General features: G+C 44.2%; 1 protein-coding gene across 1 annotated transcript in view; it reads right to left on the bottom strand.

The window, feature by feature from the left end:
* gse1b (Gse1 coiled-coil protein b) overlaps positions 1–26,400 on the bottom strand; it is a 174,305-nt gene that overhangs the window by 25,104 nt on the left and 122,801 nt on the right. Inside the window, exon 3 of the mRNA XM_030764695.1 lies at positions 322–519. Coding sequence (XP_030620555.1) covers positions 322–519 — 198 coding nt within the window. The remainder of the gene's footprint in view (positions 1–321; positions 520–26,400) is intronic.

The raw sequence follows: 26,400 nt of genomic DNA on the forward strand, positions 1-26,400 counted from the left end.
CTTAAGCTGGGGTTGTTAAAGAAATACCACAGTGAATAATGAAGAGGATTTTAAGTAGGTCATTGAACACTGTGAGTCCTGGACCTAAGCTCCCAAGGGAGGTCACTTAATTCAATCCAGTGTGAATACCTCTTAAGAGCTATTAGCAACTCTAAAAAGAGAACCAGGGCCAAAGACACAGGCTTTGGCCTCACCAGCCATACAAGCCTGGCCACACAAGACTACGCTCCGTCACATGCGGGTCAGGGGTCAAAGGCTGAGGGGGGGTCAAAGGTCAGGGTCAGGATGGGCCTCCTCCAAGATGCCGTGGGCGTGTCTTACCTCGCGGTTCCTCAGCTTGTTTGGCCAGTTTGCGAAGGGCAGCAGCGAATCCAGAGTGAGCGGACTGTGTGGCCGGGCTGCCATTAGGTACTATAGAGCCATTCAGGGGCGACGGGGTGAGGGGGCTGACGGTTGCCGTGGTGCGTGTCGCCGTGGAGATCATTCCTAAGGAAGGTGACTTAGGCTCATGGCTCATGCCTGTAAATAAAGAAAATGAAAAAATATATATAAGAGAAAGGTTTGGTTTTGTAAGTGGTAACTAGGGGGCGTGGCTGAATCACCAAGAATATATTTTCTCAGTCTATCAGTAACTGTTGAGTCATGCAGCGAATGGCCGCCTCATTTAAGTTTTACAGCCTCTGAACAACCGTGTGTTTTTTGAGGAAGTTATTGCTTAGAAGATGCTTACACATACACATGCAAGTACACACGCGCACAAACACACACACACGTACACATACATGTATGCATGTACGCACGCATGCACGCACGCACACACACACACAGGCGTGCTGGCTCCTAGTGACAGCTGTGGATAGGAGGTGTGGGAGGGGGGAAGGTCAAAGGTTATGCACAAGGTCAGGCTGGCAGGGCGTCTTAGTGGGGGTCGTCTCCGTGTCTGAGCCCGTCTGAGCAGACGCACACAGTTGCTTTGTTCTGACCACCAAAGGCTGCGACCACAGCCAGTCACCCTCCACTCCACAGCACACACACACTTCCTCATTATCATACAATCAGCTCCACAACACCAATCAGGAGACATTTCCTCCCACTACAGCCAGCAACATCTTCATCATTACTAAAATCACTGGAATCACATCCCTAGACCAGCCAGCAGACTCATAGAGGAGTTCTAATCATCACACACTTCTTCCTCATCACATATGATTCAGTTCCCACACTGAGAGCCCTCTTCCATATGGACTAATACAGTATGAATGGAGCCAAGCTGGAGCTCACATGCTGTCTGGAAACCATTCCATCAGCACAGGCAACGAGACAGACAAACTGTAGTGACATAGCTTCTGTTTCACATGTAATATATCTAGTAGTGAACAGAGGAGGGTATGAATGTTTAAGTCATTTTTAAGCTCCTTTTAATGCATAATTTTGAAATTGATATGGAACGGAGTACAACTGTGCTCTCCTGAGATTTTCTGTTAAGAGGTTCAGAGTTTCCACTCACACAGAATAACACTTCTTTTCAAATCCCTATCTCTGTACACACTGGAGAACAGGCACACACACACATACACACACTCATTCACACACATATATATATACACACGAACACTCACTCTCTCTCTCTCTCTCTCTCTCTCTCTCTCTCTCTCTTTCATACAAGTCTCTGCTGAGTGACCTGAGCTGATGTGTGGACATTTTCTGCTCGTCTTTTTTCGGAGAGGGATTTACGAGTGTTCTCTCTTTCTCTGTTGGACAGTGAAAGGGGACACCGTGATGACAGCTCTAGTGGAATCCCTGAGCAACATACACATGCTCTGAGACTAGCAACCATGGCAAACACATGCGCGACACACACACCCACACACACAAATATTCACACACACACACAAATATTCACACACACAAAGTGCAGGGTCATTATGGGGTGAATCGGCGAGCAGAGTTCGAGACGTCTCTAAGATGATGACTGTAGATTGATCTGCTTCATTTATAAATGAGTTCGCTTTGACCTAAATATAGACAAAGCCTGGAGGCTCAAAGCTCTAAAAAAAGAAGGAGAAGAAACACGTCTCCTTCATACAGTGTGCCGAACAGGGAGAGGTGTGAGGTCACTCACGGTGTGTGTGTGTGTGTGTGTCAGAGGTGTTTTCAGGACCCAAACATTTTTTTTTTCTGACACTGTGAAGATAACCTCCTCTTCACATTGTGCACTTCAGTTGAACCTCCCATAGCAATTAATAATGAAATTAACAAGGCCACTACTGCTGTGTGACTGCCAGACCCAACCCAATCCATACAAGTGACTCTTTCAATACTACATGGCTGCAACCGCGTACACACACACACACGCGTGCACACACACAGAGGTCTTTCAACTGGAGTGAAATATAACACCAGCTTTGAAAAAAACCCTATGAAAAAAATTCACACTTAAGACAGACTACCACGTAACATTTACACATTAAAGTTACCATGGCAAAATAGCTACACATCTAACAACCAGAAATGACAGAGCTAAGCAAGTAACTCTCTCGCTCTCAACTCAAACTATCGCTCATTCACATGAACAAACATACATCAAGTACTTACACGGCAGCACATTTTCATTCCACGTGGTTGTGACCACAGTTATAAACTGTTAGACACAACCTAAAAACTGTAACACACACTTTCACACAGTAAAACAGCACTTCAGCACAGCCGACCAAAACCAGACACCATTATAGCACAGACATAAACTAACTCGTACAAGAACGCACTCCTTAGAGACCATTTTAGTTTAGACAAGGGAACTTCTCAGAAGCTGCACAATTACCACACACATCACACAAATACATGTACACACAAAAACACTCCCTTGCCACACACTCACATACATACACAAAACCACATAGCCACGCTAAAGCCACAAACGCTCACATAATAACACAAGCGTGCGCGCACACACACGCATGCAAACACACACACGCACACACACGCGCACACACACACACACACACACACACACGTACGTACACACACACACACACACACACACACACACACACACGCACACGCACACGCACACACACACACTCCAGGGATGTGCCGGCAGTTCTCCAAACCCCCACCCCACCCCCCTCAGTGTGAGAGAAAAGAGGCGACCGCTTACTGCACAAAGGAGTGGAGCTGCCTCTGTCACCCATCGCTGCATCTTCCAGCAAGCCCAGCTTTTCCACACAGCCGGGGGAAACACCATTTTCTCTCTTTTCCCGTCTATCTCTCTCTCACTCTCTCTCTCTCTTGCTCTCGTTCTGTCGCTCCCTCTCACAAAGACCGTTTGGAGCTTATCTAACAAAGCAACACACCACACACTCTGGCTATCTCTCTCGCTCTTACTCTCTCTCCCTCTCTCACTCACTCGCTCACTTGCTCCCTCCCTCCCTCTTCTCTCTCTCTCTCTCTCTCTCTCTCTCTCTCTCTCGCCTAGTGAAAACAGAAATTCTCAGCCTAGCAGCTGCTGCAATGTCACATGACCCCCCCTCCCCCTCCCCCCTCCTCCTCCTCTTCCCCTCTCAACCTATAATTCCTCGGCCTTTCTGAGATAACAGAGGCATGCTCACACTGCCAGGGGCAGCCAAGGGGAGGGGAGGGGAGGGGAGAGAGGGAGGGAGAGGGAGAGAGAGAGAGAGAGAGAGAGAGAGAGAGAGAGAGAGAGAGAGAGAAAGGGAGGGAGTGAGGGAGAGAGAGAGAGAGAGAGAGAGAGAGAGAGAGAAAGAGGGGAAAGAGAGAGCGGGGGGGGGGGGTGCCCTGTATGTCAGCTGCCTCCTCCTCTACACTGCCTTGGTCACCACATTTGAACCCTGTCTCTGAGGAGGTACTGAAGGGCTTCTACAAAAATGTGTCATACACACAGTTGCCTTGCCACCTTTGTGCTCTCTCTCTCGGTCTCTCTCTCTCTCTCCTTTTCTTTCTTTCTTGCTCTCTAACTGTGGATAGATATAGCCTGAGGCAAAGGTGGAGGCTTGTTCTGGCGTGCACTACTAAGACCTTGCCCCGCAACAACCTCCCTCCCTCCCTCTCCTACTAACAGTGTTCCCACCCCACCCACCTCCCACACATACACACCACCAACTGTACTCAAGTATACACATGCAGAAACCATAGTATATAAATAAAACAGAGTAAACGTGTATACACAAACGCGTATACACAAAAACAGACAGAGAGAGGGAAAAGAGAGAGAGAGAGAGAGAGAGAGAGAGAATATAATGATTTAGCAAATCAGTCTAACACAGGAAGACCAGTAGAGCCTGAACAGCAGCCATGTTCAAATATGGCTTGTGATCAAACAAACCTACAGGGAAGAGAGATTATTAGAAAAGGGGCACTTTTAAACTGAAACCCTTCTGAAAGCCAGACACACAGATAAGAAGAGCCTGGTCTTGTGTTTAAGATTGAAGGGAAAGGGTTAAACTGAGAAAGCGTGACTCCTCTGCCTGCCCCCCCCCCCTCCCCGACCCCCCCTTGCAGTCGGTGCTGGGCGAGAATGACTTGTTTCTTTTACTCATTTCCTCCTTCCTTCACTCATGGTTCTCACAGAGAAAGAGAGAAAGAAAGAGAGAGAGAGAGAAAGAAAGAGAGAGAGAGAGAGAGAGAGAGAGAGAGAGAGAGAGAGAGAGAGAGAGAGAGAGAGAGAGAGAGAGAGAAAAGAAAGGGGGGGGGGGCGCGCGATTACCCAAGAGAACAGCAACACACCACCCGCAGTGTGCCAAGGGCCATCTCAACAACAGAGCTCTGTTCTGTGGCTGGCCACTGCCTGCTCCTGCAACTGTCACACACTGACAGAGCAGAACTCCCAGCCAGAGGCGGCTTTAGCCTGGCCTTTCAAACAGCACGAGGTTACCCCCCCCCCGGTTCTATTCCACTCATCAGTACTGCTCATCAAATACAACCAATTCCATGTAAAACAAACGTATCCGTGGAAACCCAGTCATCGCGCAGGACGATTTAGGTACAGTAAAGCCACTGGAATGTACAAATCAAAAAGGACACAGATTCTAATTTGGTGCTCGCGAAACTCATTTTAATCTATTAGAATGTCAATAAAGTAACCGTGACATATATAGCACCCTCTTGTGGTTCCAAGGCCCTTTTCTCTATCAGCTGGAACATGTTATTATTGTTCTGTACTCAGAGTGGTAGGACACAGGGATGAGGGTCGAGAGAGAGAGAGAGAGAGAGAGAGAGAGAGAGAGAGAGAGAGAGAGAGAGAGAGAGAGGAGCACTTGAAAAAGGAGAGCTTCATTATCCTTTAGAACATGGAATCTGGGCATGTTAGGAATTCACTCAATACACCAGGTTTTTGATGGAGAGATCGTTTGTCAGAGGAAATGAAGTGAAGCCGAGAGAGAAAGAGAGAGAGAGAGAGAGAGAGAGAGAGAGAGAGAGAGAGAGAGAGAGAGAGAGAGAGAAAGAATCCAGCCCCTAAAATGGGATCTGTATAGATGTAGAGGGATAGAACATTTGTGACTTACACATGATTTGGCGCCTGTGTCCTGTGGGTAAAATATTTAAAAACCTCATCAGCTACCCAAGGCAGCTACTGATTTCCCTATCTGTTTTCAATCCATCTTTCCTATCAGAGGCATGCTGGGATATTGGATTATGACAAGACCAAATACTAATCCTCTGTCACTTCCTCCTCTAAACACCCACCGGTTACTTTCTCTGTTCCTACACTCTACGGGAGTCCTATGGCTTTCCATGGGACACGGATCATGTTTTCTACTGACCAGCAGAGGGCACTGTCTAACACCCTAACACAGAGGAGCAACCATTCTGTTCCTGTAAGTAAGACTGAGGGGAATAGGTGACAATAATAAGTCTAAAGGAAACAGCGCAACAAAGGGGACTAGGTCTCTCACTGCTGCTTCTAGTGTGGCATTGTGTAAACATACACACACACACACACACACAGGGAGAGAGAGAGGGAGAGAGAGAGTGAGAGAGAGAGAAAATCCCTAGCGGCTCCATTGTGCCCTGGCCCACTGCAGAGATAACAGGCAGGGAGCTCTAGAGAGTCGTTAATCTTTAACCAGGAACAGATTTGCCTATCAGCTTGTTAAAAGAAGCACAGGCCAGACTACTGTTGCTATCTAATGTAATCCATCTGCCTCATCTGACCTAACCATACTTTAGTGTGTAACCATGTGTGTACATATATACATGCACTTTGAAGGAGTTTATCTGCGAATATCTTCTATGTTTTAGCGTACAGAATGCTGACATACAGCTCAGACAAGGCAAGAGTGGGAGGTTACACACACACACACACACACACACAGCGCATGAACCTGACCCTGTATGACTGGCTCTATCAGTATTGTTGTCTTAGAAGCCAAATATGAAATATGCACACACACTCAGCTGATAGTTTATCTCATCTTGTCTGTGAGTTTGCGTCTGTGTGAGAGTGAAGAAGAGCGAGAGTGAGAGAGCGAGAGACGAAAAACAGACAAAGAAAGAAAGAAAGAAAAAAAGAAAGAAAAAGAATGCACATGTAAGAGAGAGCACTCAGAGGTGGTTAGTGTCCATGTCCATCATTATACCACAGGTCCATACTCAGCTCCATTAAACACTGCAGTAAAGAGCAGGGGAGCCAATGCATGGAGACCTATAGACTACCTGTCCAATGCTCACCTCTCTATAATCAGCTAATGTAACAGACTGACTTTACATACATACACACACACACACACAAGAAAGAAAGAACAAGGTGGGCTCCAACATACAGTCATGTGTGAAAATGCACATAATGACATAAAAACCACAGTGGCCAATTACATTCCTGGTTCCAGCCTTTCGTGTCAGTGCAGAATTGATGCATTGTGTATGGATCAGCAGGAGCACTTCAATAGGGTCTGAGCCATTACAAACACACACACTCACACATGCACATAAGCATGCGCACAGGCACACGCACACGCACATGCACACACGCACACGCATGCACGCACACACACACACACACACACACAAATCCTTCTCATGCCTGGCCAGGCACAAGGGAACAATGTAAAATTGCCTTTCACAAACAAACTTCATATTGAGCAAAATCACTTCAGTTACCATCAGCCAAAGCTCTAAACCTTGAAACAGGAGTATAGCACTCCACCTTCAAAATGTGTTTTAATTACACACTCATTCCTTTTAGGCTCTTTTACTGCTCTGTTAATGTCCCCCCCCCCCAGTAGGATCCTCTGGCCTGTTCTAAAACTTCTAGTATCTTGTGCTACACAAGGGGGTTTTTTTTGGATCACAACTGTGACACATACACATTCCCCATGGTGCACACAGATGCTTCAGCAGCAGAGCCACTCCGCTGTCCCCTCTCTAAGCACTCCCTCTCCGGGGTGACTTGGCTTGGTGTGTCCCTGGCTGCGGAGGCTTCTTTTGGCCCAGCTGTTACGCTGATTGGATCCAGAAGGCAGAGACCTAGAACTGGACTGAGCCAGTGCGTGGATGGAAAGAGATGGGAGCTGGGAGCTGGGAGCCTGCCAGCTGCACCTGCTCTGGTTTTGGGGTGAACCAATTGCAGTCTCTCTTTCTACCTCCCAACCCCCACTCACCCACCCAAGTTAAACTCAAGTCTTCCTCCTCCACACAATTCCACCAATGAGCCTCCAACATCCACCTACATTTTTGATGTCGGTTAAATGAAGGAGGTGTCAGCTCTGTGTCTGCCATATGCTCAACGTTTTATTGCAAATCAAGCTCTGTCTTTGCTTCCGTCCCAATGTGCCGTGACTGCTGTACTCCTGATGAGCAGGAATGTCTGTGATTCATAATTTGAGTTCTACTGCAGTGACGCTACATGCTAATCAATCTCAAAACTGGACCAAGCTATGTCACACGCTTACAGTGAAACAATTAATTCTATTAAAGCATATCTCTGTCTATCTCTCTCTCTTTCTCCATTCACTTCCCTCATTTCTTTGCTGTGTTACAGACACTGTGGTTGTCTCCTGCATTAAAAGGTTCAAGTGCCATTGCTAATCACAGCTCTGATGTTGCCTGTGGTTTGCTAATTACTGTTCCTTATCCTTTGCCAGAGCAGAACCCAGCTACCCAACCCCAGCCTGCCTCTCTCACACGCCCCAATTACAGCCTAATCGCCTGCCTGCTCGGTCACACACAGAGGCAAGGGGGGTAGTCATGAGAGAGGAGGGGAGGAGGCCTTTTCGAAGAAAGAAGTGCTTGCGCGTGCATGCGTGTGTGTGTGTGTGTGCGTGCGTGCGTGTGTGTGTGTGGATGATGAATAGCTGTTGGTCCTCTCTCTCTCTAAGCTCATCTGTGGACACATTCAGGGTATCTCCATGGTCACACACACTGAAACCATGACTAGTACACAGGGGCTCAAGGGTAAAACCTGGCACTCTGTTCCACTTAATGAACTACAGTCAGGGTCATATAACACAACATAGCTAATTGTTTTAACAGGATAAAATCTGGGAGGAATCATAGGTAATGCAGTGAGGCTTGTGACCTTTCCCAGAAATCTTCCAGCCTGCATATAGTGGTATCAACAACAGCTATTAAACCGTTAAATGTGGGTGGATAGAGGGTGGAATGTGTGTACGGCATTCTAGCTATGCTGGCCTAATCCATATACAAATAAACAAGAATGCTCTCTCTCTCTCTCTCTCTCTCTCACACACACACACACACACACACACACACACACACACACACACACACCATATGACATTCAGCTGATCTGGCAGTTGGTTGTGGCACTTGCAGGCTGTTTATAATAAAGGTGTTCTCCAGTTTATAAAGTCTGCAGAGCTCTCAGGCCCTCTCTGTCTGTCTCTGTAAGCACATCAAAACAAAAAAATGACAGCGAAATATCAGAGTGCCATCACTGACAGAGACAAATACAAGCTTCAAAACAGCTGAGAGTTCTGTTGAGGCGGTGTGTGTTTGTTTGGACAGAAGTATTTGTCTTTCATTGCTGAAGAAAGTACATTAAACCACCCCCCAGGGTGGTCAGTGCCATCCTAGTGGAGGTCTCCTGGGGGAGGAGGGGCCGGGCGCTGGACTCCTGCCAGCCAGGGCCAGTCAGCTCCAGAGAACAAGGGGAGGAAGAGGAGGATGGGCCTGGGATGTAATTATTGGGGTGTTAGTCGTGATTGATAAGAGAGACTTAAAAAGGCAAGTGCTTCAGGTCAATACATTTGCCCACACAAAATCTGAGTGGCCTTTCCAAACTCTCCTGTTACCCAGTTTGTGCACTTGACTGACATGGTGCAACAATCAAGTCAAACCTCCTACATATGCATACACACAGATACACAGACACACACACACACACACACACACACACACCATACACCAGCTCACTGCCAAGAGATTTGTGAACTCAGCTGTGTGTTCTTCAAACTAGAAGGCGATAACACTGTGTATGGTTGTGGTAGTGTATGTGTGAGTGTGTGACTGTGTGTGAGTGTGTGTATGTCTCTTATCTCAGCTTCCCGTGTTGCTTGTGCTACGTTTGTTTAGCCACTGCTTATCAGCTCCAGAGGGATTAAAGCAGCTACTGTCAAACACTGTTGCTCCATTGCGGCTGCTCTCATTTAGACCTTAGCCTGTGACAGTCCCTGCTGCTGTGGTACTCAGTGTGGTCTCCTCGCTGTGTCTCTTTGAGAGCTCCATTTTTACAGCTCCACCAGAGGCCTTCCACTCAACCCATTCCATTTTAAAGCGCTGTCACCAACACACCCACTTCATCCCTACACTTCCACCAAAGCTAGTCAGCAGAGCTACCCTACCTAGTAACCAATCAGACAGAGACTGTGTCACTGTGCAGTTGAGTGAACCACCTTCTTTTGTCTCGCTAAGTTTTTTTTTCTTTTTTCTGGAGGTGAAAAATAAAAACATTCCGATTTTGGAACATTCTGGAATATCTGTTTTCTTTGACATATACGACACCGGAAGACAATAGAGAAGACTGTGACTGATAGCGATCTGTTTTGGCAGTTAAAAAGGTCCTGTTTCCAGGTCCTGGCCCCTGAATGCTGGGGCATGTCCAGGCCTATCTGGTGTCACTGATAACATCAGATAACAGCTGCAGCACTGCAGAGCCCTTCCACTGTGCTCCCTTACTGTTTACCTTCAGAATAGGATTTGCATATTCAGTACCAGCCCAGTGTTTGACTTTGATGTGTATAGGCAAATCAGAGCTGCTCTCCCATGCTGCTGCCTTCTAAGCACAGCAGTCACAAGCTCCTGAATTACAACATCAAATAAAGAGTAACTAACGTATCTGTGTGTGTGTGTGTGTGTGTGTGTGTGTGTGTGTGTGTGTATGTCCTGGTGTGTGACAGTCATGTATCTTGCCTGGCACAGGAAGACCTCACTGAGCCAGTCTTTCCTGTTTGCACCCACACAATGTGGTGTGACAACCACAGAGTGGAGAGCCCTGCTGAAAATTTACCATCAAAAAATGTCAAACCTCAGAAGACACAATGAAACACACAAAGCAAAGTGTCAGAGAGTTGGTGGTAGGAAAATAACGATGCGGTGATGGTCATCAGAGAACGTAGTTAGGTGGGATACATTTTCAGTGGTTTCTCTCATTACGCATCATTTCACTGATCTGAAATAGCTGAACAAAGGCCATCTGGATAACAGCCTCATCTGATCTTACTGATTAGACAGAGAACCTATCTCAGAGAGTTTATCTATCGGATGTTGCATCAGTCGATGAGCTGATTCGTCTGTGGTAGATCTCAGTGAGGCAGATCAGAGGTTAAAACAAGGAAACACTGTTAGAAAATTGAGAGGACACGGCTACTGCTACTTTCTCACATTAGTCTGCGGTATCCTTCATCTCAGTGATAGACTGAGGCTGAGGCTGGGCCAGTGGCTGAGGGGATAATGGATGCAGCCAGCCAGGGCACATGAGGTACGGGCAGGATGGAGAGAGGTGGGAATATGTGAAAGGTGAAGGACAGGGGGCAGCATGAAGCTCCAGACATTTGTGACACCAAAAAGGGTTTGTCTAACGGCTCTCCTTAGACAGGTGCTTTACGACACGTTTACACAGCTGCTCCACCACTTCCTGTTTATCTACACTTCACGCAAGCGTCAGTCAACAGGCAAAGGACCCCAGCATAGGCGCCTCCAGAGACCACCCCCCCCCCCCCCCACCCACCAAACCAAACCAAACCATAAGCATTCAAGCAGCACCAGAGAGAATCCGTTACATTTTCCTTTGAAAAAAAAAAGGAAATGCTTGTAAAGAAAACACCCTTTTTACCTCGAAAACCCACCTCGTGGTTTTAGCGAGCATCTCACCAAAAAAATCTTACCTGCATGCTCCCAGAAGTGCCACCATATGTAGTTTTATGCAACCATCACAGGAAGGACATTTGTTTTCAGTGTTAGTCAAATGTAAGCTCAGCACAGGCAAATATGCTCGGTTCTTTTCAATAGAGATATATGGAAATGAATGCAAACTTATGTTGTATGAAGCCAGCACTACTGAGAGGGTTCTTAAGCTTATGGTTTTGATATGCATATACAGAACTGGGTCACCTTTTTATTTAGCCACCATATGTAAACATGCACATGAGATTACAGGAGTAGGCTTAATAATTCTTTAAACACTCACAGCTGCTCTTTACAACTGACAAACTGTCACATCATGGCAGCCAATACAGGCAGAACAATGTGACCATACTACATTATAAAGATTGTTAAAGGACTATCTCTGTTTGAATGAAAATGTGAGATCACAGATGGTGTTCTGCAAATTTCCAGTGAAGTCGGAGAGCTGCTATTTCATGCCATTAAAATTTGAACTTAGTTACTTGTTACGATTATATAAAACAACTTCGAAACAGAACTAAATTATAACTGAGGATAAGTTTACGTGATGTCTCTCAAGTGTAAAATCATATCCTTGAAGTCGAGAAAAGGTTTCATGGGACAAAACTTTCGAGTGTTAACTAAAAACACGTACACGGTCAAATAAGCGCGTTTCGGGACGACGTGTGGGACCACTAGTTAATTGTGCCGGAGCACAAATGGAGCCTTCTTATTCCCGGTTCATGGGTCGCTATCAGTGTAAACAAATTCATTGTCTTTTTGTTGTTCAAGACATGTGATAACCCAACAATGCCAGAAAGTGAGCTATAGCGCCGGCTCAGTGCCTTCGCATTTGCACAAGAGTTAAGTATGTTTACAAAAGGCCACAGTTAAGGGTGTACTGTGTAACCTCGACGGTAGCAGCTGCTCTGTGCCTCTTAAAACAAGAACTGTGGCGGTTGATGAGTACACGATGGATGAGAGTAGCTTTCACACGCTCCACCTGCTATCTATGTACACACCATCCGTTCGGCCGTGCCCCGTCAGGTAAACTTTAACTGTAATACTCGGCTACACACTGGCCTACACAAATAACGAAACCTACAAACAGCGGGCGATTACTCGGCGCGAGGAGGGGGGATGTCTGAGACCTTCGAGGTAAGCTTCACAGAGCGAACGATTGATTCCTGACCATGCTATGGTACATTTAAAGGTTTCTTTTCATTAATTTATGGAGCAAATAACACAGCCTCCGGAAAACTGCTACAACAGTAATGAACTTGTTTGATGTCCGTTTGATCCGTCAACAAGTTACCATAACCAGCGTCTTAAAATAATAGCCATCAACTGCTATGTTTAAAGGCTTTACAAGATCACTCATAACACATACTCACTCATACAAACAGCTACATGAATAAATAAAGTCCCCATGCATACAAAGAAACTGAAGAAAATGCAGGAAATAAGCACACGGAATAGCACCGCACTGCACACGGAACATACACGTCTTCAGGGGACGGTGTTGAACGGGCATCGTTCGCGTTCACAAATATAACGTCTGGCTCCCGAGATATAATGGGTTAAAGTATAACAATTTTATCAATACGGATCCGTATCGCGTGTCTTTAACCATCATTGATGACAAATAGGAAGCCTCGTTTAGGCTATTTCACAACGAAAAGTACGACATTTTTAATAGAATAATATAATAGCGCAGCTTAAAAACAAACGAAACCTCCTACAGCAGCCTCGAACATAATTTCGGTTCGGAAAAGCTTCGGGTGCCCTATTTATGGCATATGTGTCGCATTAAAAGACCACACACACAAGCTATGAGAGCGGCGACTCGACTCATTGCCAGTAGGCTACTAACAATCGATTCCTCGACAGTTTTCTTGATTCATATACCGGCACTTAAATGCCACAATTTCTTATTCTAAAACAGCAAAGTTGCTTCACAAAGTAATAGGAATAAAACAACTCACCGCAAAACAGAATAAAATCGTTCGTCTGCTTATAAATCTCGGTAGAGGTAGACACACATATCCATCGTCTCTCACTGCTCTATGGGTTAGGCTGTACTTTGTTGACACGAGAGAAGCTCAGAATCGACGCCAGGCCACACTGGAGCCGGCTGCCCCGCTGAGAGGTGGGGCTTCCTGCCTCGAGGGGGACTGGGGGACAAGCACCTGCTCGACAGTCACGCCCCCGGAGGCCTGACCGCACATTGTTACCGAACTATGAATAAGGACACAGTCTGTGTTTCAAATTCCGAAAAGGAATAGCTGTTGATGCTAAAACATTCAACATTTCCGTTTCAGGTCTCTTAAAAGATCTCCAGCCGACAACAGTACATGCTACGAAAAAACTGCAAAATATGATTTATAAGTTAGGCTATAAAAATGTACCCATAAATATTTTTCTAGTACATATTGTTACAGTTACTTCTCTAGGATACACATAACAATGCACCATGATCTATTTATTTACTGAAGAGTAAAATGATCAAGGTAATAAATAAATAAATAAAAGCATTACTTAAATGTACATGTACATCAGATTTGCCTACATTAGGAGTCGGCGGCTCTCTGTAATGTCAAAGTTATAATTTTATGTTTAGGTAGTACAATACTGTGGTCTATCACGACGAGCTTCAACAACATATACAGTGCATCTATACATAAGTGCCCTCATGCATTCTTAACGCATTGAAAGGAAACCCGACATTTACATAGACGACCACCAGGGGCCAGCCATCTACCGAGTGCAAACCCCGCGTTATCAGAGCTCTCCGCCAATCAATTTTTTCATACTGTGGACAAGTCCAGACGCCAGTATTTGTTAGCATGGGCATCACATTAAACAAAGTAAATCATTCTCCACTTACTGATCATTCAGAGGTTGGCCTGTGCTTTTACATTTGAAAATACCACAGAATCTGTATTAGCATCACAGCAACGCTCTTGCAATGCTTTGCAATAACATTTATTCAAACTTAAAGGAAATGGAGTTAATAAAATGAAATCTAAATAAATAAATAAATAATCCTGTCAAAATGTCTCTGCTTTGTTTCAGTCAAATAGAGCACATACAAGCTATCAATTCTGCTGTCAACTAATTCTATGACTCTAGAATACAAGCATGTTTGAACAGGTCTACAACACAACTGGTTAAAATGAAGCAGTTAAATTAAGAGTTAGAGTGTACACATCTGCTTAACATGAACATCACATGGACACCTGCCATCTGAATTAATTTAAATCAGTGGTATTGCCTGTTCACACAAGCACTCTGTCCAATATTTCGGTTTATAAACTTAAATGGGTGTGTCCAACACGTAAAGACGAAACACACAGTTAGTTTCACCTTTGAGGGACAAGTGTTGTAACCTGTCAAACAACACTCAGCGGTCTTTAGATACTTAACATGAACTCCTAATGAGACAAACAGCTCTCACTTCTTGACTAATGTTTCACGTATGCACTGCCAAGGCTGCTTTCACTAAGGTATTCCTGTTACATGTCTCACCTTTACTCATTTATCTACTACCCTATTGTTTTCAACAGTGGATGCTCCACTGACGCATTACGCAGATGCTTCTGACACATTACAAAAAAATCCCTCATATAGGCTAAAAAAATATTTATAACATGCTGGCCATAAGCAGAAAGAAGGATAGTGTGTTTAATTTCTGCTTTCAGGGCTAAGAATTTGGATTCTGTTGAACTTTATCTCTAAAAAGCCTGAGATCTCTCTATCTGGGTAATAAACAATAAATATCTTTTCACTGAGGCTTTTATCAAATAAATTCCACAATATGAATTTAATTGCTTTACATCTGTGACTGGGTCAAAGCTTGGTCTCCCTTGCGAGACAGGATGTTTGGGAGGGGATTACAGAGAGGAAACCAGAACCCAGAGAACGATGTTTCACACTGAGCACTCCTGAGGAATTCCCCATTTCTCAAGCAACTTGACCCCCACTTTCCAGGGATTTATTCAAAGGAGAAGAGGGAGGAAATTTCCAAGAGGCATCCCTCCTTCAGTCAAAACATACCCTTGAGCGCTTCTTCCCTAGTGCATATGTCTGTATATGTGTACGCTAGTTGTCAGGTTACTCATCTATCTGAAAACCTAGCCCTCAACTCTTAATGACCCGAGGGAGAGCAGGTAGAATGAACAAACAAATGTACCAGCAGAGTGTGTATGTGTGTGTGTGTGTGTGTGTGTGCGTGCGTGCGTGCGTGCGTGCAAAGTCTCCTTACCCCTCCAAGACATAAATCTGCAACTGACTTAATTCCAGTGACCACCAACATATGACCATTAACAAACTTAATATACTAACAAATCCACTTTGGTGGCTGAGAGGCTCAAACTGTTAAGTAGGCGGATTAACGATGCTTTTAAATATTTATAATTTGGTAGACATGCATCTCCACCGGAGATATTTTTAAAATCACACATTTACATTTTCTATTCCATAGTGTAAAGCATTTTGGGGTGAACAATTACTTCTCTTCTGTTCAGCCGCAGGTGCAATGCAAGTTTGGGTGCCTAAGGGGTATCTAACCTCTCTCCTAATTTACATACCTCTCTCTCTCTTTCTCCCTCTCCCTCTCTCTCTTTCTCCCTCTCCCTCTCTCTCTCTCTCTCTCCCCAGAACTGTTCAGTGCTGGCCTTGGGCATCTTTCTCTTAATTTAATAAAAGGGCTTAAGCTTACGCTGAGCTTTTGAAGGATCTTGAAGCTGTTAAATTCATTACAATATATCACCCACAGGAGACAGGACCTTGTGGGCATGGAGTGGTCTGTGCATAAATGAATGAATGAATGAATGAATAAATCAAAAACAAAGAGATAGTCTGTGTCTGATCTCACCTTGCTCTCCATATAGAGCCCATCGTGTCTCTTAAACTGGCTATCTCCACAAAAGCAAAGTGTTTACATTCTCTTTTAAGCATTTACTATCATGTGTAATCATCATTATCATACCTCTCCTCGTTTCTGTTCACAACAAACATGTATTGCCGTATTTCTATATTTTCCTCTTCACTGAAGTTCACTGTACTATCAGTTTGGGGCAACTGAGCTTTCTCCATAGTTGCCCCTTCCCTCTGGAACTCCCTCCCCAAACACATCCAAGACTGCACCGAAACATACCTCTTCAGAATTGCCTTTAATGTGTGACTAATGTTGTGTGTTACATGTAAAGCGTCTTTGAGTACCCTGAAAAGCGCTCTATAAATAAAATGTAACATTATTATTATTATTATTATCATTATTATTATTATTGTGTTATTATTATTATTATTATTATTGTGTTATGTACTTATCTGAAGGAACGACACATATTCATAGACAGAGTTAGGGCATGAGTGCTTCTCTTTTCTTTTTCTCCCGATGAACAGAGAGCCTTCTTCACCTTCTCTCTCATGCTCCCTCAGTGTTATGAAAAGGCCCTACATCAGGGCCCCTCCTCTCTTTCTCTACCTTTGTCCAGACAACAAGTATCCGACCTTTCAGCTGTTCTATAGAGAATAGAGAAGGAGAGAAAAGAGCTTGGCTCCCTGTGGTCAGCTGTGAGGCCCCTCAGCGCACAGTCCTGATGCCCTCTCTCTACCTGTGGTCAAATATAAAAACAAAGCCTGGAAATCCCATCTTTACTCTTCTACTAAAGCTGTAAGGAAATACATTCAAATATAGATCTTTTTTTTTAAAAAACATACTTGTGAATCAGTAAAAAAGGCTAGAAATAAATAAGCTAATTTGTCTTGGACTTTGCTCCTAAAGGTTTACCGCCCCTTTATTAATAAGATGAAGGAGAGACAACTCGGTCCTCTGGGCCCACTGTAGACTGGGATAATCCACAGAGCAACGGGCTTCAGTCATGTAAGGAACCAAGATAAAGAGAGAGAGAGAAAAAGAGAGAGAGAGAGAGAGAGAGAGAGAGAAAGAGAGAGAGATCATAGAAAGGCTCTTGTAGACTCCTGGGGCCCTGAGCTTCCTGGCTTCAGGCACTGCAATTGAATCAGGATTGGGAAGGCTAGAGGATGGCAATTAAAATGCAAATGAGATGCAAAAAAGGGGGTGGGGGGATTTAACAGGCTAACTATGAGGCCTTCAGTTGAACGTTATGTAAGTTAAACATAAATTTTATGTGTGTCACAAAACGTTAGGATGCCATCTCTACACACTTGAGGTATAGTGACATAGTGCCATTGCTATTACGTACCCAAGATAAATCAGGAATTACATATGTCTGTATGTGGCTGCGTTGTCTGTATGTGGCTGTATGTTAGTGTGTTTATTGGTACATGCTGTACTGGCTTGTCCATGCCACTGTTCTTTGTCAGTGTGTTTACTTTATTTTGTGAATGTTTCTTTTTTTATTATTCATTTTTTGGTTGGAGGTAGGAAGGACCTGCCTCTGCCCTACTAATGCACACCTGCTACAGAGCGCTCTCTCTCTCTCTCTCTCTCTCTCTCTCTCTTTCTCTCTCTGTCTCTTTCTCTCTGAAACAATGTTGAAAAATGTTCCTGTGCATTTTAATCTGGTTTCTTTTCACTTTGGCTCTTTCCAGCCTCTGGTTGTTATCTGTACTCTCAGAAAATGCTATGCTTATCCAATGCAAAGCGTACATATGGGTGTTTAATAACAACGTGTTTAGATGAACCAAACAAACACACGCATATGCACACAATCCAAAGCCCTCTCTAAAAGCATCCCCGAACAGATATGGAGACAAATTGTCTGACCCCTAGGTCACGGGGTCATGCCAGCTGTTCAAAGCCAGAGAAAAGAAGCAGCCCCTCATTGATAGACAGCAACAGATGACTAATCACTATTTAGAGAATCCTCCGTGAGTAGAGGCTGAACCAATGGGAGGCTCAGCTCACGGGCAGAAAAAGCTTGCAGAGAGCGGCCTGGTTTGAGGGGATTATGTGAGGGCTGCTCAGTAATCTGTGTAGTATTTACTGTGGATGTCTGTAAATATCCCAGCCCTCCGACAACATATGCTGCCTTTCAAAGCACTGACAGAGGAGATGGAGCGTAGGGTGGGGGATAAAGGGCAGCATATTACCATATTAATAGCCTGCTCGCTTTACAAATGATAGGTGGGTATGATGATGTGAATGTGAATACACATTGAAACACTGCATGTGTGTGCACGTGTAGATGTGGGCATATTTGTTTTATATATTCATAAATATAGCTTAAGCAACTTGAGCTTTACATACTAGTGTGGCTAAAGGCTCTCTCTCTCTCTTACTCTCCATCTGTGTATCACAGGTAGCAGCTCGGAGAGAGAGAGAGAGAGAGACGGAGAGAGAGAGAGAGGGAGAGGGAGAGAGAGAGAGGGTGTGTGAGGCACTATTAACAGATGTTGCAGTAATAGGTTCAGGAGCTAAAGCAGAGCTGAAGCCACTGACCTGCCCATTAGCCTGCTCCATTCTCATAAGGCCTTTCATCGATCACATTGCTACATATCATTGATTTGGCAAACCAACCGAAAGCAAAGTACTTATAGCTCCTCATTCTCTCACTCCCTTTCTCTTCTCTCTCTCACTCTCTCACTTTGTTTTTATGACTCACTTCAGCAACGAATCTACGTGTACACACAAACACACACACACACACACACACACACGCGCACACACACATACATACACACACACGCACACACACATACATACACACACACTCACAAACACACACATGTCCAAATGCACAAAGACACACGTGCAGCTCCTATTAGCTGTAGGTCACAGTGGTGAGACAGGCACCTTAAGATCATTCTACTCATTATTCAAATGCATTCCACCTTTCATGAGCAAAACAATTAAAAATGTCCTCTCCTTTATTAGCATCCATGGCAGCTAATGATTACTTGTCAGTTTAACTGCTCGTGGAGCACAACCACCATTCCACAGACAAAGAAATGCTACTCGCTACGTTTCACGGGACGCTTCAGTTGTTTTGATGGCGCCACTTAGCGCTGCGCCAAAGCTCCATAGACGATAACTCAAAGGGTAATTAGCCCCAAATGTTCTCACCTCACACTAATCGCTGAGATGGAGTGTTTCAGAGCAAAAAGCGTCTGTTCTGATCATTACCGGCCCTGACCACATTATCATAATGGATATTTTACTGTATGACTGATACGCAGACAGAGAAGCCAACAGGATCCTGAGCTCTGTGTACAGGGACGCTGTCAGACACTGGGCTGGAACCCCCCAATCTGTCTTTCATTAAAAGGCACAGACAAAACCCTAAACACCGAGTTACCTGTATTATTCTTTGTCAGTGAGATGACAGACGATACAGGTAACTGTAGTATGCTGTAGTAGTGCAGCCCAACAGATAGAACTAGGCTTGATTTTCTTGAACGGGTTATTGGGTCACACTCAGACAAGCAGACAGCAGATACGAAAAGAGACATTTCCATTAGGTATGCATTTGAGTTTCAAGGAGTAGATTTTGTCCTATTCCTTAGCAAAAAAAAAACAAAAAACCAATCAACATGTTCTTATTACACTGATAACACACACACACACACACACACATTTTGAAAGGATTGTTTTGGCATCAATGTGTGATCAAGATAAGAGGCATTGAAATTTGATGCAGCTAAGCATTTCTCAGTTCTCCTAGAAAGAAAGGAAAAGCAAGAAAAATATAATGGGGAATGAAGGCACTTGTAATCAATGCCCATCTCCTGAGTGCTCTAAGAGGTAGAGAAGAGCTGTAGTCTTCAGCTCTCATCAGGGTCTCTTTCTCAAACACTCAGCTCTGATAATGGGGATTGGGGTATTATACTATTTTCACATAAAGACAAATGAATGTATGAGTTCATATTCATTTGACATAACCCAGAATTTACCAAGAAATACAGCTCTACATGTAGGTGCATTTTTTTCCCATTCATTAACACATGCATTAACACATGCATACTCACTCATACAGACAGGCTTTTCCAAAATGGACTCCCCATATTGTGTCCCATACCCATATTTGTCTTTCTTTTCTCTCTTCATCTCTTTTTTTCCCCCCTTTAGAAACAATGCTGAGCACAACAATAGCGATGGACTCTATTGTGTTCCGAATCTGTTCGCTAAGAGGCGGCAAAAATGACCAAGGCCCAGCAGCATATGCTGGCAAGCATTACAACCTAATCACCAGCAGTTAAGCCTCACCATTTATGGCAAGACCAAAACAAAAAACAGGCCGTGTCAATAAACTCCAAAACATCTGCCTCGATCGCAAATCCCTTTATCTTCTCTGAAAAAAAACAACAAAAAAAAAAAACGAGACACTGCTGTTTTCACTTTTCTGTTTTCAGTGGGATCTTTATCATGTGAACACCCAGTCCAGAATGGAACAAGGTCACGTTCTCCATGCTAAGAGTAAACACTCCTCCATTACTCTACCTCTGTCCTCCATAAGTGAGGCTCTGTGTGTATCTGCGTGCGTGCATGCGTTCGTTCGTTTTACAGATGAGCACACATAGGTACTGGATAAGTTGGAAGAACAGAGGAACTGGAGAGTTATATGACGGGGTGGAGCTCAGACTACTGTCTTTGTGGTCTGCTCTATGTGCATGCGTGTGTGTGTGTGTCTGACTGTGTATGAGCACATGTGTGTGTTTGTCCGTGCGTGTGTGAGAGCTTGTGCGTGCACATTTGTGTGTTTATGTGCATGTGTGTGCACATGTGTGTGTTTGTGCGTGCGTGTATGCAAGTGTGTGTGCGCGCACATGTGTGTTTGCGTGCGTGCATGGGCGTGCGCGCGCCCATGTCCGTGTGTGTGTTAACGTGTGTGTGTGTGTGTGTGTGTGTTTGTGGTGAATAAAAACACTAATAACTGGGTAAGAATGTCTCCATTCCTGCAGATCCCTCCCCTTGCTCCAGCCCCATAACAGATGGCTGGCTGAAGACACAGAACAGCCTTGGCCAAACCAATTATTTGTTTAATTATAATTTACCACTAACTGCATAATCTTTCACAGAAGACTTAATTGTTCAAATTAAGGCGATTATTGACACAATACAGATAAGACAAAGCAGTAAAGAGAGAGCAGGAAAATATATATACTGATTACTATATCCATACTATTATCCATACTCCATCCTTTATTAATACTGTAAAATCAGTGATATCTTTCAAATATTTCATAACAGCTCTAAAATGCGTTAGCGACATACGTCAACGGAATAAAAACAATCACTGGATAAGAAATAATCAAAATACCCAGATGGGTCAAAGGATTAAAAAACAGAGGATACGGGGAAACAGGGAAAGGGTAAAAGGTTGTGGAAGAGAGACAGAAATAATGATGGATAGAGAGTCAGGCTTGGCAGAGCACAACACAAAGAGAGAGAGAGAGAGAGAGAGAGGGGGGTGGGGAGAGAGATGTTTAAAAAGGCTCGGCAAGTTCAAGCCCACACTAATGGACTAATCACATTGATTTCCATTTAGCCGCTGTCTCTGATGTTATTTAGTGCATTTAACAAAACCACCCAGACCTCTCCCCCCCCCCCCCCCCTCTCTTTTACTCTCTCAGGCTCTGTTTAACCAGCACTGACATGTATACTCTCCTTCACTCCATTCACCCAACTTTACACTGCCAAATTAACTCAGTGTCTTCATTCCTACTCCCTATAGTCTGACACATTCACTGCTGCATTATATACAATGCTTCAGAGTTAAAGCATATCATCATATATTCTCATTCAGTCCCTCTGTATCTCTCTATGAGCTGTGCAGAATGTGTAATTTTGTGCAAAAATTCTACTAGTGTGTCAGACAGCAGTGTCAACTACATTTCACTCTCAAACAAAGAGAAGAATGGAAACAGTCAGACATTATCAATTACCAAGTGACCCTTTAGAAAATATCCTTTGATACTGGAAGAAAAGCCTCTGACATCTACAGCATCAGATGTGGATCAATCTAAACAAACACCAAAAGGAAGGCTTTCATGAATTACAAAAGCTAAACAGAGAGATTAGGATGGCAGACTCTCATTATGAACATTTATACAGAACATTGTCATTGAGATTCAGCCACACCTAAGCTTCATTAGAGGTTATCCTGTACTACTGCAGCATGTACTATTCCTGTACTATCTTGTACCATTCCAGCCTGAGTTCCAGTCTTTACTCTAGACCACTTGGAACAGATGTAGTGACTTTGTTAGTTAGAGAGGCGTAACATAGAGCAGTAATGAGAAAAAAACGAGAGAATTGAGAAAGGAAAGAATAAGAAGACATCATGAGGGAAAATGAGACAGCATGAGCAAAAGCAGGAAAAAAGTGCGTGTTTACAAATTGTGCGGATTCGGCTCTTTTTCCCCCATTCTAAAGCGCTTGGGCACTCAGGGGCAGCATGGGATGGTAAGGGAGGTACATTTCACAGCTGTAGTGTAATCAGTAATCCAACCTGCGTGTTCTGTCTCTAAAATAAGAACAGAAACTTCTAAGAATACATTAGAGTTCGCCACAATTATTGAATAATTGTGATTTTTCTCTTTGCCAGGATCAGGTACTGAGATGCCAGAAATGAAAATGGAATGACACTCGCGAAATCTGAATTGCATGAGTTTATTTCATATCACCCGCAGAGCTCTAGAGATGGGTGAAAAGATAGTGAACAAAAGCAGCTGATGATCAATAGAAATGAGACTGGCTTTGTAGAAAAGGTATAGTTAATGGATCTAGATGAAGACGTTGCCTTTAAAATTGTCCCCATGCTTTCTTTCTCTCTTTCCTCTCCATCTCTTCAACCAGAAGAGACTGATATGATGTTGACAGATGGTATGAAATGGCAGATGATGAGAACAACACCTGAGTGTTTTGGTGCCCTGTAGGCTACAAATATTATTTAGAATCAACATGTTCTATTGTGTAAGAGCTGTGTCAGGAAAAAAAAGGTGTGATGGGAAATGTGGTTTTGCTTAACCTTGAAACAGGATCTACAGTCTTGAAACAGGAATTCAACAATGCGTTGTATGTTCATGAGTGTGTTTGTGTGTGTGTGTGTGTGTGTGTGTGTATTAGTGTGTGATGACACCCTAGTCTCATGCAATAAACAAAGCCTTTCCCTCCATTTGTTCCTCCAAAGCTGAACAGCTCCAGCCGCACACAGTAAGGCGATAAAGAGAAACTAAAGCTCTTCATTCCAGAGAGAATACACGGGACTTAGAGGGATAATGGCCAGGCTAAGCAGGAGCCCCAAAACAGTTAAAAAAGCCTGGAAAATGTGAGGATTTCATGGTCGTCTTCTTCAAGAAGAAAGATAACTGGAAGGCGTGAACATCAGAAGAAGAATGGAGGAGAGCGTAGAGGTAACATGCTGTGGTTTTCTGCTGTTAGATATGTGCTCAACGTGAGCCTTCTCCGCTCACAAATTAGTGTGTGTATACTGCAGTGCTGGTCGAGCTAAGAGATGATTACTCCTGCACAAACCACCACTTCATCACAGGACACACTCTTTGTCTCCCTCCCTCTCTCTCCCTCTCTCTCTCTCTCTCCCTCTCTCTCTCTCTCTCCCTCTCTGTCTCTCTCTCTGTTCTTCTCTCCTTCTCTCTTGCCCAGAGGGCAGACTGTGCTTCATGGTGGATGAGACAGTAGGGTCATGACTAGTTCTGTGCTATTGCAATGTGGCTTTAATGATGGGATATGGCGTTTGACCTCACCCCTTGAAGACAAAGCAGCGTAGTGTTGTCTACCCATAAGCCCCAGAGGTTAATGAATAACAGTGATCAAGGCAGCCAGTCAAACCCTGCCTGCCTGTTCTAATCACCACAACACCCACCATACAGCCTCTCTCAAAAACACTGAGAGAGGGCAACAACAATATCTATCTATCTATCTATCTATCTATCTATCTATCTATCTATCTATCTATCTATCTATCTATCTATCTATCTATCTATCTATCTATCTATCAAATCATTAGACAGTACTGAGTCACAGTACTGAATGTCTGTTTACCATCTGTGAAAAAGAGATTTTATAACTGAATAATGCAGCCTAGAAAGAAGCAGAGAAGACTTTCTATCTCTCACGCTTATGCATGCACGGCCTAACCCTGCATAGCTTTTTAACAGCGAGTAGCGGATGCTGGGTGAGTAGTTTTCGCGTGCAGATGGTGTATGTGGAACTGAGGAGAGGAGAGTGGGATCTCACCTCGGGGGGAGAGAAATTAACTCTGGCAAATTTTACTGCCTGTATTTCGTTTTCACTTGGAGTAACATCTGCCATCTGTGCCATGATCATGCGTCTCACTTAAGGAAAAGAGGCAGAGCCATAAAAGGTCTGTATTGCTGGTGAGAGACTGGTGAGACCATTTCAAGGCCTGCAGTACTCTTAACAAACCTGACACCACACTTAAAGAGCAGTGTGGTCTCATTACAGCAACTGCAAGAAATCACTGTGCTTGTGTAATGTAAAGCCACGATCTTATAAGCAGCCACAGAGAAGAGTGTAAGGAGAAAGACAAGCAGCGCATACATACACACACACGCATACACAAACACGCACACACAAACACGTACACACACACTTTCTTACACACACACATGCTTCAGTTACCTCGTGTGTGTGTGTGTGCGTGCGTGCGTGCACGTGTGCGTGTGCGTGCGTGTGCGTGTGTGTATCTGTTTGTAAGTGAGTGTGTGTCAGAGATGAGGTCGCTAACACAGTGTTACAAATCCTCCAGCCAGGATCCTGCAGGAGGGGTTTAGCTGAGTCGGAACAAACCCAGACTGACAGGAGCTTAACGGGGCTGCTGCCCTTTGGCTCCCCCCACATCTGTGCCAGGCCACTCAGCCAAAACACGCTGCCCAGTTTCCCCCCCTACCATCCTGCCCACCTTAACAGCTGCTCCTCTGAGCGGCAGCAGCAGGGAGCCGCCCACACTACGCCTGGCACGGGGAGGGTCGCTTCACGCAAGCGAGTACACCGGCCAATCGGAAAGTCTTCCGCGCGAGCCCCACGGCTCAATCCTCCGTCCTGTCCCGTTCCGTCCTCCCAGCTCCTTTAGCCCCCTCACCATCTCAGCAGGCCCACGGCAATGCCATGCTCTCCGCTGAGTCTGTGTGACTGCCATCTGGAGGTGGGAGCAACTCCATTTAAGAGACACTGACTTCATGGGGACTTTGATCGGTTCGCTCTTCTGAATGAGCAGCTAACACACAGTGACAGGACACATTACTGAACAGCAGTACTTGAGATGACACATTAAGGAAGATTTCCCTTCCTGCGCTTTTAGGGGTTAGACTTTGACATGATTAGAAACATTTCACTCAAAAGAGGTTGATGAATATTTCATGTAATTAAGCAGAGTATTTAATGCTTGTTTTTGCTTTTTTTTATGAGATGACATGGCATTTGCTTGAGCTTTAATGGACTGTGTACAGTCTCTGCATTTGTCAGTGCTGTGAATGGGTGGTTCATTCTAAATGCTGTTTAAGCTGTTATCATTTGAAACAGCGAGATACTTCGCTCCTATCCTTACTCTACAGGTGAAAATGTTTGCTCCTCTTTCTTTACCCAACCTCTTTGTGTGTTTATTTTTCGTTAACACAGGAAAATGAATATGGAACCATGAGAAGAACAGTGGGAGAGCGGAGTACAAAAGCCAATTAACAGCTCATTAGTAACAAAGCAGTTCTTTCCAATTAAACACTGCCTCTTTTGTTTGTTTGTGTTTTTTTTTGTTTTTTTGTTTTTTTCCTTTTTTACATTGTTGGCCCTGAGATTTAACAAATGCTTTCAAGATGCCTTATTTATTTATTTATTTATTTGCCTTTTCTCTTTCTTTGTCTCATCTGCTAAAACAAGTAGTACGTGCTTTGAAAGAGTTTATTTTTGATGGCAAGAAAGGTCAAGTTCAGAACCATTCACCTTCTCTTTTCTCTGAGTGTTGAGAAGTGAAACCACAGTCGTCTACTGTATTTAGTTTCCTTGTTAGCAGAACTACTGGATCCATGCAAGATCTACATGCACTGTCTCAAATGTCTAATACACACTGCCTTTCTCTC

The sequence above is a fragment of the Chanos chanos genome, chromosome 2, assembly GCF_902362185.1.
Source record: "Chanos chanos chromosome 2, fChaCha1.1, whole genome shotgun sequence".
In the NCBI taxonomy this organism is placed as follows: domain Eukaryota; kingdom Metazoa; phylum Chordata; class Actinopteri; order Gonorynchiformes; family Chanidae; genus Chanos; species Chanos chanos.